This window comes from Miniopterus schreibersii (assembly GCF_964146895.1).
Source record: "Miniopterus schreibersii genome assembly, chromosome: 4".
NCBI lineage: Eukaryota > Metazoa > Chordata > Mammalia > Chiroptera > Miniopteridae > Miniopterus > Miniopterus schreibersii.
The window spans coordinates 40,072,984-40,088,595 of record NC_138105.1 but is presented as its reverse complement, the minus strand read 5'-3'; the positions used below and the strand labels follow the sequence as shown (position 1 = coordinate 40,088,595).

Below are 15,612 nucleotides of genomic sequence, written 5' to 3'. Positions count from 1 at the left end.
CATATATATGTATTTTATTGCAGGAATTTCTCATAGACTATATGAGAAAGTACATATATATATATATATACTATTTAAATACTCTGACTTTTCCAAAAAGTATTTAAGGTAGACTTATAACACTTTTAAGCCATCTGCCTTTTGAGCGTGTTATCTTTAAGGAGGGAGAGAGATATAGAGACAGACAAAGAGAGAAACATCCATATGAGAGAGAAACATCAATCAGTTGCCTCTCTTATGAGCCCTGAAAGGGGGTCAAACCTGCAACCTTTTGGTGCGCAGGTTGATGCTCCAACCAACTGAGCATCCCAGCCAGGGTCTGAGTGCATTATCTTAATCTCTGTGCAAGCTAATATTATGGAATACTTCCTCTTTCTCAGCAATGCACTAAGTGCTTTTCCTGGGTAACTTTGACTCTAATAACAATAACTATGAGAAAGGTATACAGTGATCATATGCACCTTTTTCGTACAGAAACTAAGGCCTACAATGGTGGAGTAAAGTGTCCAAGACCACAGGTTTGTAAGAGAGGAGACAGAGAAATGAGACCTGGCAGTGCCATCAGTGGAGAGCCAGCCTGGGGATTGGGGGAGTGACTTAACTGCCTGGATTTCCATTTAAAACAGAATAATTGATTTAGAATTACTCTTGAGACCTCTGAGCTCCAGCTCTAATGAGGCGTTACATTTTTTGTTTGTCTTTTTTATTTTCCCCCTGATATTGGAGCTCCCAGTTTAAAATCTTCAAGGTGAGAATGTTAGAAACAACACCGAAGAGGAGACGGAAAACATTATTCCTTGAGTTATATTTGAAATAAAAAAATTTTGAACAATTTTATAATTATGATGACAGTGATAGCAAAGATGAAATAGCTTTATATTAAGTTATTATTTTATATCGGGTTAAACAAAGTCACTTATTTTACATTCTTCTCTGCTATTTCCCCTCCTGAGAATTCAAGTTTCAAAAATAAAGCCTGTTTTCCTTTGAATTCATCCTTTTACCAGGAATCCAGTCAATACTCATGCAAATGATGATGTGTTTCCAATTTTGGGGTGTGTGTGGTGAAGATGATCCCAGTTTTATTTATTTTTAAGTAAAACAAATACATTAAAACCTTTTAGAAAATTAAAGCATAGGCAATGCCATTGTTGGTGTTGCAATGTGAAACAGTTATACACTGTCATGAAATTGGAGTTTCATGCATTTTATGCAATAAGTAGTCCCAATGTACAGTTATTTTAAAAATAAATATGATAATGTTTACACCTAAATAACACCTCCTCTAGTTTGAGCCATTTTCATAATGTAAGGCTACGATGCTAATTCCCAGATTGATTTTTTAACATGTGTTATTTCTGTGAGATCTCCATTGAGATTAAGCATGTGGCTGACAGTTGTGATGGAAAAAATTGACTCCTGGGCATTCTTGGCACATTGCAAGCACTCCCGGCGCAGCCCCTGTGTTCCAGGCACTGGGCTTGACTCAAAGATGGTCAAGCCCAAGTCCTGCTCCCACAAGAGCTCCCGATCTGGTGGACAGGAGAGACAGTCAGTGGCTTACGGTCACATCTCTCCTTGCAGCTGCGCCTCATGGCGGGACAGTTTCCCATGTCTGAAAATAGCCACCCCACCTGTCTTTCCTTGCTGCATTCCAGGCTGCAGCATTTGCTCTTTTTCTTGCTGAACAGACCACAATAACATTCATGACATGTGTAGATTTTTATTAATTCCAAAACCATTATACATTCAAAATCTCAAAAAAGGCAAATGTTGAGGCATTACGAAATTCATGATCAGTTAAAAGTTTTAGAGTAAAGATAATGAGAGAGGTTGGGAATTTTATAAAAAATTCTTTTTATAAAAGAAAAGGTAAGATCTCTTTAAAATACAGAATGTTAAAAGAAATTTATTACAGCAGTATGCAATCTACACACTAAAATTGTTTTGAAATCCCACATTTCAGTGAATTATGGCAGTTTATAAATATCTGCAGACAGAACATTTCTCCTGTATCTAATAGAATAACTTACTTGAAGCTATGCCTATGCCATTCATTCATTCATTCATTGTCAGTAAATATTTATCACGTACCTACTGTGTGCTAGGCAGTGGGGTGTTACCAGAAAACAAAATAAAGCTCCTTGTGAAGCCTTAAAACTCAGTGATTTTGGGGGATAAAAAATAAGCAGCGTGTGTGTGTGTGTGTGTGTGTGTGTGTGTGTGTGTGTGTGGTGATAAGTGCTAATAGAGAAAAACCCAACAGCACAGGGAATAGAGAACAGCAGAGTCTCTATGCTCTTTTTTTTTTTTTTTTTTAAATATACCCTTATTGATTTCAGAGAGAGGAAAGGAAAGGGAGAGAGAGAGACAGAAACATCAATGATGAGAGTCATTGATCGGCTGCCTCCTGCACGCCCCCGACTGGGGATCGAGCCCGCAACCCGGGCATGTGCCCTGACCGGGAATCGAACCCCGATCGCCTGGATCCTAGGTCGACACTTAACCGCTGAGCCGCGCCCGGCCGGGCTCTCTGCTCTTGGATATAGGGGTGTTCTAGCTGGTGCCTCTGATGAAGTCACATGAGGCTTCTGTTCGGCTGGGCCTCCCCTGGGCTCCCTCTGCCCTGCACCTCCACATGCTTGTTCACACGGCTCTTGGATGCCCTTCTCTGCTTCAATTCACTCCCATTTCATCACCCACTGACCTAGCATCAGAGTTGGTTCCCATAAATCCTCTGTTTTCACCTAACACTTTCCACCTGATAATTTAGCATCATATGCTTCTGGCTTTGGTGACTCAGTGTCTAAGCCAGCTCTTTGAGTTTCCAGTTCATTAATTGGGTTTACCATCACTAACATATAAGCATCTCTAACTTTTAAACTGAGTTTCTTTCAAGTGTTTGCTTTTAAGCCTTTTGGAACAGTTCGTTTACATTAGAACTTTGAAAAGAGGGAGAAATATTCTGACCAGAAGCTTTTCTTTCCTATTCTCAACAATCCCTCAGTGTAGACACAGCTTTTATGCATGGAATAATTGCACACTTCCCTCTGAAAAGACCCAATTGGCCTCCAGTTTCTCATTCTAGGACAGCCTGATAATAGACTTATAAAGACAGAATGTTCTGGAAGATGTCGTGTTGGCTCTTGTAGCATATTACAAGTATTAGGGAGCGATGGCACAGGTAATAACATGGGTTTGATATTTTCATCTTTACTTCTTGACCTTGAGGGGAGAGTGAGAAATCCTATTTATGGAATACCACAATACTGTGATTTTTAAATGAGAAGAAGCCAGGAATGTTAAAAAGAGATGAAAGATTTTTATTTTGGAAAAGAACAACCAATTTAGAGTTTTATTCTTTACATTATGAGCCAAAGAGTGGAGAAAGTAGATATTCATAGATAGTCAATGCCCAGTATGATAGGTTAAAAAAGCAATTTTAGAAAATGTAACTGAACAAGTACCACTCTTTTTTGTGTGTCAGAATAAAATTGTCCCATGCTAGTGTAGAAATAACAAAGGAAACAAATGCTTTTAAACATTGCTCTGATGGGGGGAAAATAGAGCATTTCTATTTATAACTTGTCCAGAGTCTCACATAAAAATAGCTCCAACTAACAGATTTGCTCATATCTGGAATACAGCGTTGCTGCTGCCAGGGACTTGAAGGATTCTAGTAAGAACCACGGCGCATTGGTAAATACTGAAAGTTTATCATGTTTCCACTACCCCAGCTTTCACGTGGGGAGAAAATTAGCTCATGGAACAGTTCTGGCTTCTGTATTACACACTGTGTTATTTTCCAGGCTATTTGTCTTTGTTTTTAATGAAAAGGATGCATTTGCACCCCTGGAACTTACCCCATGAGGTGCATGTATTAGTGATGATTGTATTTCTGTCCGTGAAATGTTTGTCAGGCTAAGAGATGTAACATTTTATTCTTCTAGAGACTAATTTTGTGTGATTGGTGTGACGGCAAAAATGTTAGGAACCTCAGAAGTTCATGAAACTGTTCTTTCTCTCATTTTCAGCGGAGCTTCCTGGGCTATGCCAGTTTTAAAGTGGGGGAACTACTGAGGTCAAAGGAGCAACTGCTAGCCCTGAGCCTGAGGTGGGTCTGTCAGCAGTGGTGCCGTTAAAGTCACTAGCCCGTGATATGTACTGAAGGCCGGCTGGGTTCGACAGTCACAATTCTTGCGTATGTTTAAATGTCAGCGCTCAAATGGCTCACATTCTCCGTTGCAACAAGTTATACTGCAACAGCAATTGTTCAGGCCCATGTTTCAGATGGTCCAAGTTTATCAGCTCTTGTAGGAAAAAAAAATATTGCACTGTCATTAAAGTGATGACATTTTTTGAAAGTAGGAAAGCAATGGAAATGATGAGCAGTGTTATGAAATAATTTTTGTAAAAGTGTTACTTTACAAAATTTTATCAAAGTGTTACTTTTTAAATCAAGAACATTTCTAGGATTGAAATATATTGGCTAGAGGCAACATTGCAGATTTTTTGGTGCTGGAGGGTAAATTATTTGCTTTTTTAAAGCTTATTTTGTTGCTATACTCTTAAATATACAACATAAGTTAAAGTAGACTCCTGTTGAAACAGAGAATAGATAAGAGCTGATTTTGACTATGGGGACAATTTCACTTGATATAGGAGATGAGATAATCTTCAGGAAGTTCCATAGTGTTATAATGCTAAGAAGAGTGTTAAAAAATAAATATTCCTTTTAACTTATCATATGAAACAATAATATGTTGGTTTTTAACTGTATAATAACTTTTATAATTATATGTACATGGAGAATACTGCCTTGCAATATTTGTATAGTATAAATTAATATAAAAATGGCATAAAACCTTACTTGTAAATGTAAGACGCTTTTTTTTTTTTTTGATGAAATATAGAGATAACTATCAGGAAAGAGAAAATATCTTAAGTTTGCTGTCTGACTCAGCCCCCAAGGACCCACTTGTAACCAATAATTTATTTTAGTAAAAATGCTGTTCCTTATGCTAGAATTTGTACTGCTGGCTGTCTCCTTTTCTGATTTTTCCTGATTCATACAGTTTTGCATTTTGACTTAATAGATAGCACAAAATAATTTAAAGTAATTCATATTTATGCAGAAAAATATGTGTCCGTGAGTTCCAATGAAACCACTATCTTCTCTCTGGCTTCCTTTAGGCTGTCTCATAAACACCTGTTATTTTTGTTTTTGTTATATTTTATTTGGGAAGACATTTTAAAACAGTGATAGTTTGAAAATGTTATTCCCAAAAACATTTTGTTGCATTTATTTTCAGTCTGAAGTGTGTAAGGGCCAGCTGAAAAGTCTAGCTTTCAATGCCACTGGTACCCTTGAAAATCTGTTTCCAGTTTAGCATGGTGGTCAGATCTGACCCTAGTGCCAGTGGATTCAAACACTGAGCTAACTCAGAACTACCAGCAGGCCACATGTTTTCTAGATAAGATGCAGAGCACTGTATTCCTCCTTTCGCTGACTCAGAGGCTGCAGTTGTGATTTTATCATAACTGTTACTAATAGCAGCATGCTACACAACATTTAGACACTGCCTTTGAAATCAGGGCACCAGAAATTCTGGGTAAAATGAAAATTAGTAAACACATACAATGCCTTTGGGGGAGGATAGGAACAGAAGGGGAAAGTTTAAAATACAGCTCTTGGAAGAAAATAGGAATATAATAATTTCAGATTTAGAGGCTATCAAGACAAATTTCCACTTTTGATTTAATATCCAAAATTTCTATTCATTTGAGTTTGTGCCTAAGAAAAACAAATTAACCAACAATGAGTTGCATTTTCTAGAAAAAAGTAATATTTGAAAATCAATTTTGAAATGGCTAGGTTATTATTTTCTCCCTTTTGTGCTTTGCTAAGTTTGTCGATTTCTCACCCTATGAACCAGACACATTAGACTTACCATAGCCTTTGATTTCTGGTGCTTCATGTTTTTTACTTCTGATGTAATTCATCTTCTCTCTATTGACTTGATAGTCTCTGAGGTACGGAGCTTAGGAACATTAGGTCAGGGACATGAAGCAGGTTTTTGGTTGTTTGTTTTGTTTTGCTTTAAATATCTTTTGCACTGATTATATCTGACTTTTCTTCCTTTTTATAGTCCAGATATTTTTAAGCAATAGAATTCTCAGATTGTTGTTTTATAACATACAGATGTGTGGGAAATGCTATTAAAGAAATAAACATTTTCTGTTTGTTTTAAAATTTTCCCTATTTTATGTAACATTTATAGGTGTACCTATTTATGCATATACATATATATCATAGATTGTGTTGTTGTGTATGTATTTGTTCATATATATGATTTTAAGACTATTTTGCTTTCTCACAAACCATAGATACTTACTTTCTATTGTCAAATATTTGTGCTTAGAGAAGATAAGGTCCAAATTATGATGTCTTTTAAATTTTTATTTTTTGATGTTTTGTTAAGTTAACCTTCATAAACACCCCCCCCACACACACACACACTTCAGTTTTGTTGTTTGTAAAAATAAAAGAACAGAAAACCCTCACGTATTTTTAACTGAATCCCCCAAAGATGCGTTCTTCACCCCAGAGCTGGAAGGAGTGATGAGGAAAGGTTCCTTAGCTCGTGACAAACAGTTTTCTCCACAAGTACACTCAGCATGATAAAGACATGAAATTGTCGCTGTCATCTCACTCGTTGGGAGCCCAGCTGTGCCCTAGAAGCCCAGGGCAGCGCATCAGAATAAGTTTGTTTTTAGGACCCCATGAGCATGTTTGAACCCCCACAGTAACCTGAGACCCACCCTGGCCACAGACTGACAATACAGTTTTAAATGATAAATTCTCTTTCTATTCAAACAGAATTACACTTACAGTTTTCATCTCCCCCTCCTACTCTTTTCCTGCGCAAATGAAGGTTATGCAAGTTTTCTTAAACACCAGATATATTCCTTAAAATTCTATGCATGATTGAATACTTCTGTAACAGCATCTTTTCTTATCGATAGCTACTTGAACTTCAGAGATGGTTTTTAAAAATCACATGCACGCGTCTTAATTGTTATATTTTGAATACATTTCACGCTCCTTTGAAAGCCTTCCAGTTACCTTTTTTAGGTACTAGAATGTAGGAGTGCAGCAGAAAGTCTGATGGTTTCACAGCACTAATTGTTATGTATGTCAAAACATTTTCTATATTTAATAAGGGCAGTAGACATTGACTGGTGGCCAACAAACCCTCTTTGAGAGAAAATAGCATATTCATGATTAATTATACAACAGAATAGTATTAGACTTTATTGAATGCTCCAATGGATGTGGACAACATGTAAAGAGCTAATTTAACTGATGCTTTTGTGTAGAATTTACTAAGAATGCACATCAGAAAGCTGGAAAGTATGCATAAGAACACTGCATTATTTTTCTTTGGGCGTGAACAAGCAGGAACATGGACAAGTCAGTAGCAAATGCACACTCATGGTTGATCCAGACACCCGTCCAGGGGGGACCCTCGCTAGCATCCTGGAACGCTTCCTTCCCTGTGCTTTTGGTGCGATTCAAGTGTCTGTGACAGGAAGCTCCCCAGGATGGCTCCTCTGATTCTGACCCTGACCCTGACCTCATAGACATGCGAGAAGAGGTAACTAACACTATTTGAGCTTTACAAGGGGTAAGCATTTCAAGTTTATCATATTTGACCTTCTAATAACCTTGCCTGCCATAAGCAAGCTGAGGAACCCCAGCTGTATTCCTAAGGTCACACAGATGGGACCAGATAGAACCACAGGGATTGGGAGAGAAGGCTTCTTGATATCAAGGATTTCCTAGAGAATAGATATTTTGCTTAGAATCTTAGAACTACATAATTTTAGAGCCCAAAAGAGACCTTGGCACTCCAACTTCTTCCTGGACACATTTAGTGGCAGGGATTCAAACTCAGGAGGCCATGCATTTGTCTACTTTCAAACAGATCAGTGTTAGAAAGGTATTCCTATTTTATCCTAAGTTTTATTACCTTGTCACCGTCCTAGCTCTCCTTCATGGCGTTAAGTAAAACAAGTCTCAGGCCCGTCTCTGTGATCACATTTGAAAGCAGAAATTTTGTCCAGCAATAAATCTTTTCTCCTTTTTTATTCTCAGGAATGAATGTAATTAATAGAACACCAGATTTTCACACAGACTTTGTTTCAAGTCCCAGCTTTGTCAACAACTATGTCACCACCCAGGCATATCTACTTTTTAATGTCTGTTATTAGAAGTAGTAATGACCTTTCTCCTGGGGTTATTCTGGGCAATTAATAAATATAGTCATGATCTAGGAACTTCCTTGCACTAGTGAAAGGGGCTCTATAGAGATTGTTTTTCTTCTTGTATTGTTTGCTTGCTTAGTTTGTTGAGGTTCTTTTTTATGATATGACATCTACAATTCTCTAAACTGGTCATTGGCTGAGGAGTCAATTTAACCTTTATCTGGACATACCATTTCTATTATCTAAGGAATGGATACTTACCTGAAACCTGAATTCTGTCTTTAATCACTGTGACATGAGACTTGACTTCTTGGATGCAGATACCAGCAAGAGGCATATGGAGAGAGCAGTTGGCTGAAACAGGCAGCATCCCAATAGAGTTGGGAAAAAATAAAATTTGTCTGACTTAATACTTTAGAAACATAGCACTGAAATCAGGACAGAAATTCATAAATGCAACAGAGTGTCAACTGCTTTTAGAGTTTACTGGTGCATTTTATTGCTGAGTACATCAAAAACAGCCCACAGAATTCAATTCAAGTAACATCTCTCAGGACTGGGAGAATGAAGGGAGCGCAGAAGTAGGGGCATTGGCTTCTGAAACTGATTTTATTCTTTTATTAAATTAACTGTGATGATGTCTTTTAGGGACACAATTGCCTAAAATGATCAAAAGTCTCTAACATGAGCCACTTTGTTGTAAATGTTAAAATTATATTAATTTGTCATAAAAATCAGAGAATGCAATGTACACAGATATTTTCAGATTGTGACAGCAGAAAAGTGGGAAGAGCACATTATTTTGAAACATCCCAGAAACCAAATCTGGGCTTTTCTGTTGCACAGCAGGATGGCTGATTGCTCTGAGATTGTTTTCCTGTCTGTGAAACGCAGACCACAGAGGTGCTCACCTCACAGGGTTGCTGGTAGGCTCACATGAATGATTAATGTTTACAATTGTGCCCAACACATAGTAAGTGCTCAATAAATGCTAGCTATAATTTTTTATTTTTCTTTCTTTTATTGACTAGTTCTCTAGCTTCAGGCAGTGTGTATGTTTGTGTGTGTGTTTTCAGGTGAGGATAAGATTGACATTGTGTATCTGAAATGGTATCTGATGCAAACAAAGCAAGGTGTTCATCATGCTCATTTCCTATTGTTAAAATTATTATTATCATCAGTGCTATTATTTTTATTTCGTTCAACTAGACTGTCTTTCATTTATCATTTAAATGACTCTGCAATTAAATACTGTTGTCTGAATTTTTCTTTATGTTCCTAATCAGAAACCAAATAGCACTTTCTTAGTTTGCACTTTCTTAGTTTCCTTTATTCAAAAGACATGGTATTTGTCAGATTGCAAAGGAGAGTTTTCAGTCACTGGAGGGGCTACATACCTAGAGTACTTCTATAGCAACTATATTTGTATAAAAAAGCTTGAAATTTTCTCTTTTAAAATGCAAATCACATCCAGTTAATAGCTACACACAAAGACTTACCTGCCTCGGAAGTTTGAGAGCTAATTTAGCTTTGACGATAATTTTCAGAAATGATTAGGCCTGCAAGGAATTATGTTTGACCTGAAAATTTTATATTGGGTTTGCCCATATTTACCAAAGTCACTTTTATCATTATCACCCTGTTTCTGGTGCTCTGGACACATTTATAGCAGTGTTTCCAAACAGGGTTTTTTTTGAAACACTGGTATCCTTTGAATTATATGTACATGTTTATTGAATGAAGAAGTTTTATGGTCCAATAAGTTTGAAAATACTATAGTTTTAAACAGTGAGGTGGGTTTCCTTGCTGCAGAACTCAGAGCCTTCATGAATTCTTGAGGCCCATTGGGACTCTCAGAGGGCAGGTGTTACCTGCAGCTTGTCCCAAACTAATTTGAAAACAAGAAGCTTTCTTCGTGGAACACCTATTCCCAGCTTAGCAGACACTGTGTCCCAGGAAACACAGCTATGTAGTTTAGAAAATGTTGCTTTAAAACAAGAACAACTTATTTTCCAGAGACATGCATGAGTGACTGTATGTATGTATCTGCCCTTTCCCACTATAAGCACATTCTTTAATACACACGTCTGTAGGCAGGACATGGTCTTCACCCAAATGAATACTCGCTCTTTCACCTGCCCCTTCCACTCCCACACACCGTGCCCCATCCACATGCAGTGATTCACCCCTGTTTCTCCCATTCCTCCTCACAAGTCCACAGGCATTGCCACCTGTGTGGCATTTTACATTCTACTTGTGCCATATCCTATAGAGACAACAATTTGTGAACTTTGTATGGGAAAGGAGGGACAAAATACATGCTCTATCTTTTATGTTCATTGACAGATTTTTTAAGCTTCCCTAAGTGGACACACATTTTCACAGATCACCTAATAATATAACTATCCCAAACTGAGCTTAGCTCTGCCCCTGAAAGCTCTGCCTTTTGGTGCTTTTTCCTTCTTGGTTAAACTAAGAACCATCATTTTCAACTCATCCTTTCTAAAAATCCTTATCTGGTCATACTCTTCCTATTCTACATTTTACATTCCTTCCTGCTCTCCTCCTTCCATCCCACTCCCTGCCCCAAGTGAGCAGAAACATGATCATATGCAAAAACCTCGGTAGGGATACACAAGACAGCAAGGCTGCTTTCCAGTCTCATCTATAGCCACACACATTGCTCTCGACACTCATGGCCACTTCCTCCCTCATTTATAGTGACTTATGTGCACCCTGCACTTTCTAGACATGGAGTCAGAGTCCCTGTGTTTCCTTCTGAGTTCATTTTCTACTTGGGGCAGCCGGAGAGCACGGCAATGTTTGTCTCTGTGTCAGTGTTGCAATTCAGATTCTTGCCCACACTGCCTGAGAAAATATAGAAAGTGACCTGCCTCTGGACAGTGCATTTCCTCTATCGGGGTGCTCCATCCCAGGATTTTCAACCCTAACCCAACAGATGCCTCTGGTTGTGTGGCACAGCATGGCTGTCTCGTGGCAAAAGTGTGGCTGCAAGAGATGGTTTGCAATAAGACTTTAGTGACGTAAAGAATTGAGTCAGGAAAAGGAAGTATGTTATTTTGTGAATGGAAGATAGGGAAACAGAAAATACACAAAAAATAGTATGATAAATGATTTTAAGAAGGCAGAAGAGATGGATGGGATCAAAGATAAAGTGATAAGAGAGAAGAAAGAGTAGGCAAATTTATTTTGCTTTACTTTATTACATTTTGCACCAATATAAGCAAATTATTTTTCTCAAGGCTGTGTTACAATGGGGGTAGGGAGCATGCTTCTAGCACTGGGTCGGGCCTTATTATGGGTGATCCATTGGGTCCTCTGATTAATGTACTTCAGCTTATTAGAATTTAATAGAAAATATTAGGTAACAAAGGATTCTTCTTTATAACTTTGTGTGGCACTGACGACTTTGTTATATTATGGGGCAGTTTTACCATCTGGCATAGAAAGCTTTTAAAATTAACTGAAATGATTGAAGGCAGGTTTAATTGGAGCTGACCTAAGTGCTACTGGGCCTATATTACATTATTTATTACAACAGCAAGTGAAATGACCAAATTTGCTCGTAGATGCATGCTGAAGGTTACTTCTTTCTGATGTTCACATATGTAAATTGGAAAGTAAACAAACACATTCCATTAAAGTTTAATATTGCTAAAAACAAACTTAAGGTGCCATAATAAACTTGGTTTAATCTTCCTCCATCCATGGAAGACATGGCAGATAGCTTAAATTGTATTTTATTTTTGTCTTCCTCAGCATTGATGCAGTCCCTCTAATTCAAAGCAGAATTAGAAGTTTCAGTCCTCAACTTAGAAATGGTGTATTGTGGGGATTATTTTTCTCTTATCTTGAATCAAATTGAGGATTTTCCAGGGATTTACACAGTAAATAGGAGAGACCATTTCTAAGGATTCTTGGGTTTGCTTTTTTGCTCTGCAAACTGCCAACTAGCACTAAATTTCCCAGCTATTGTGACTTTTTTCCAGGACTAGGAGAAATGAACTGCTTCTATGACCAAGGGGCAGAGCCTTTAAAGCACTTTAAGGATAAGCCTGTGATTGTGATATTGGAGGAAGCTGGAGTTCCATTACTGTCACCAAGAGTTAATTACTTTGCTTGAAATTTCCCATCTGCCCACTAATGATAATAATACCACTGAGATGAACTTAAATTATGGGTTCATAAACCAGATTTTCAGGAAAGGATTCATTTATATTTTAATAGAAAATAAAGTTTACTCCCCTTTCTTTCTTTCAAGCCTTCTCTGCTTTCCTCAAACCCCACTAGTCCTTGAAGGAAGTACTCTTTGAATGACATTATCTCTCCTGCCAACTTCATTCAAAAAATATATTGAGATAATAAAGGATATATGAAGGCTCCAGCAAGGGGCAGATGATAAAAATGCATGTAATTGGTTATATAATATTTTTTATGAAATTATTTTTTCTGAGATTGTTTTTTATAAATTCTTTGACTTAAAAAATGCTAGTTATGGACATAAAATGAAGCAGCCCAATTTTCTTTGTGTTTCAGAGCTAAGGTGAATAAATAATAGGAATATTTATATTTCCTGGATGGTGCTTTTTCCTTTTTTATACCCTACAGGTTCATTGCTCAATGAAAGTGTTTCAGACTTTCCACCCAATGTCTTCCCTACAGGGTACAGAGAGATGGAGTCAGAAAGGAAGGCTAATGAATTTTCAGGTATCAGGAGAGTTTTCTTCTGGAACTAATGTGAAGAATAGAATAGAATCCTGGGCAACTCTAAGGCTAGAGGAGAGGCCGAGAATGGAACAAGTAGTATTTTGCAAAAGCTCATGATTACTCACTCTGAGCAATAGTTTCCCCTTCTGTTTGAGTCATGCATGTTAATAATCAGTGGATAAAGCTAAAAGTAAATAGATAAATAACTTGCCAACATTTCATATTATGGTTTTCAGAAACAAAGTTTATAAAAAATCAAATGTGGCCTTCTGATTGCTACTGTTCTTGGACAAACTCCAGCACTGCTGGTGACTTGTGAGGCAGCCTTGAACCTTTCATGTAACCTCTCAGGGCCTCAGTTTCCACAAAATGAATTGGATGATACTTAACGTTACTTTCTGCTCAAGCATTCTCCAGTTTTATTCAATTTTAATGCTGAGTTCTCAGGAGTTTACCTTAGAGTGAAAGTGAAAATAGCTGCATCCAGGGTTGTTTCAAGCTAAAAGTTTGAAACTTTTATTTGGGACACCAACTTCAGCTTAGTTCTCAAAAATTTACAAGAGGTTATAGCGCAATCTCCCTTCCATTGAAAATATTGATCCTGAATCTTAATTTTCACTCTTTCTACTTCCTTTGTAAACCTTGGCCTGCTGAGTGCCCAAACCCCTTATTTTGCTTTTATGGATTTTTTTCAGAGATGTGATAAATACCTTTAATTACTAATAGATATGCTCTCTTACAACGAAAAATTTTAAAATAATGCTCTGAAAAGGAGATCTTTGGATAAAAAGTATTGCTTTCTCATGCATTTTAGTGAAAAACTCGTGCAGGACATTTGACTTATCCCCGCTGATCGTCAGATTCTGTTTGGCATGAATAAAAGCGGTATTCCGTTTCCATGTAGCAGTGTGTCCGGAACTTTGCTTTAATTACTTTCCTTCCTTTAACAAAATTTCTGTAGGAACCTTTATTGTTCTCTCTAGACTGCTTTAACTGTGAAGCAGTCACATTTTGACCTCTAAAATAATTACCAGGGAATTTAGTAATACAGTGTTCAGATGATGTAGCAAAACAAGTTAAAATCAAAGATTGGGAAATTTCAGATTTTATAGTATTTTAAAATGAGTGCTGCCCTGCCTGCCTATGCATATTTTACCTAGCTAAACTGTCTTATTGTGGCAATAATGATTACTTATCTTGGGTCCCCATGCAGAAATTCTTCATCCACGTGGCTGTCCATCATTTTCCCCATTTGCCCACTTGCTACTCTGGCCCTAGTGCCCTCTGGTCCCCGACTCTATTCTGATACCTGAGGTCTCTCCTCAGCCCCAGCCCCTCTCCTCAATCATTTTGCTTTATTTGACTGGGAGCTGGCTCTCTCTCCCTGACAGCCCTGCTAAGTGGCGCCCTTCACACCTGGTGTAGGATGAGCATCCTCTGAAAACTCTCCTGGATTGAGGCTCATGACCTCAGACACACCATTGGATTTCTCACATTACTGGGATGATGTCACCCTAGAGATGTCACCTCCCTTCATTTCATAAGGATTTTAACTTGCAGTTCACTGTATCCCTTTTCAGCACTGCTCCTCTTATACATCTTGTGATTCCATAGCCATGTAGGTGATCTGTTCAGTTAATTGGGCTTTCAGGATTCTCTCTACCCTAATAATAAAAATAGGATAATTTTAAGTATCTTATTTTCTGATTTCCATCTCATATCTTTCTAGTATCCTCCTAGTTGCTCCTTGACTGTACCAACTCATTGATCCTAAAGTCATATCTTCACTCTTCAAATTCTTCCTCATATCCAGAATTTTTCTTATCCAGTTGAAGTTACATGGTCCATCACTGCGAAATCACAAAACAATTCCCTTGCACACATCCTCAATGCTTGTGCCCCTCTTCTGTTATTATACTTTCTAAGCAAAAGATGGATGGATGAAATAAAAATAAAAGCTACAATGACAAAAACTGTGGTTAAATCCAACACTTTGTTCACCTCCTCCATACTTGCATGTTTGCAGATGAGTGGGCTAGGATAACCCGACTTCCATGATTCTAGGTTCCATTAGGGATCATGACCCTTAATTTCATGGGTGCTCTCACTACTAGTCTATAGTTTTACTAGATTTCCCTGGTCCATTTGCCCTCCAGACATTCTTCACCATTACTTTACACCTCCTTGCTCCCAGAACCTCCCAAATATCTCCCCTCTTCCTCATTCTTAGCAGATTTCTCTGGTTTCTGTTTCATTTAGAAGAGGAATTTGACAATTTCCCATGCCTTATTTACCAACCTACCAGTATCTACTTTGCCTTCCGTCTGTTATTGTAGATGAACTCTGCTTCATGTCTAAAGTCAACCCCTCTACTTGTCTTTTAGATTGCATCTTTTCCCACCTATCCAAGACATTACTCCAACAATTATCCCCTTTTACTCTTGTATCATAATTATTTTCTTTGTACTAGATCATGTCTAGTGGCATTATAAAAATGCTGCCAAATTTCCCACATCTCCTTCTAACTTATGCTCCATTTCACTGATCTTTATAGAAGAACCATTTTATGAGCTATCTGTATTTTGCCTCCTATGATTGTCTTTTGAACCCATTCTC

General features: G+C 37.7%; 1 protein-coding gene across 4 annotated transcripts in view; it reads left to right on the top strand.

Moving 5' to 3' along the window:
- INPP4B (inositol polyphosphate-4-phosphatase type II B) overlaps nt 1-15,612 on the top strand; it is a 528,611-nt gene that overhangs the window by 349,255 nt on the left and 163,744 nt on the right. For all 4 annotated transcript variants that reach the window (XM_081135695.1, XM_081135696.1, XM_081135693.1 and 1 more), the window contains one exon: nt 4,035-4,114. In XM_081135695.1, coding sequence (XP_080991821.1) covers nt 4,035-4,114 — 80 coding nt within the window. The remainder of the gene's footprint in view (nt 1-4,034; nt 4,115-15,612) is intronic.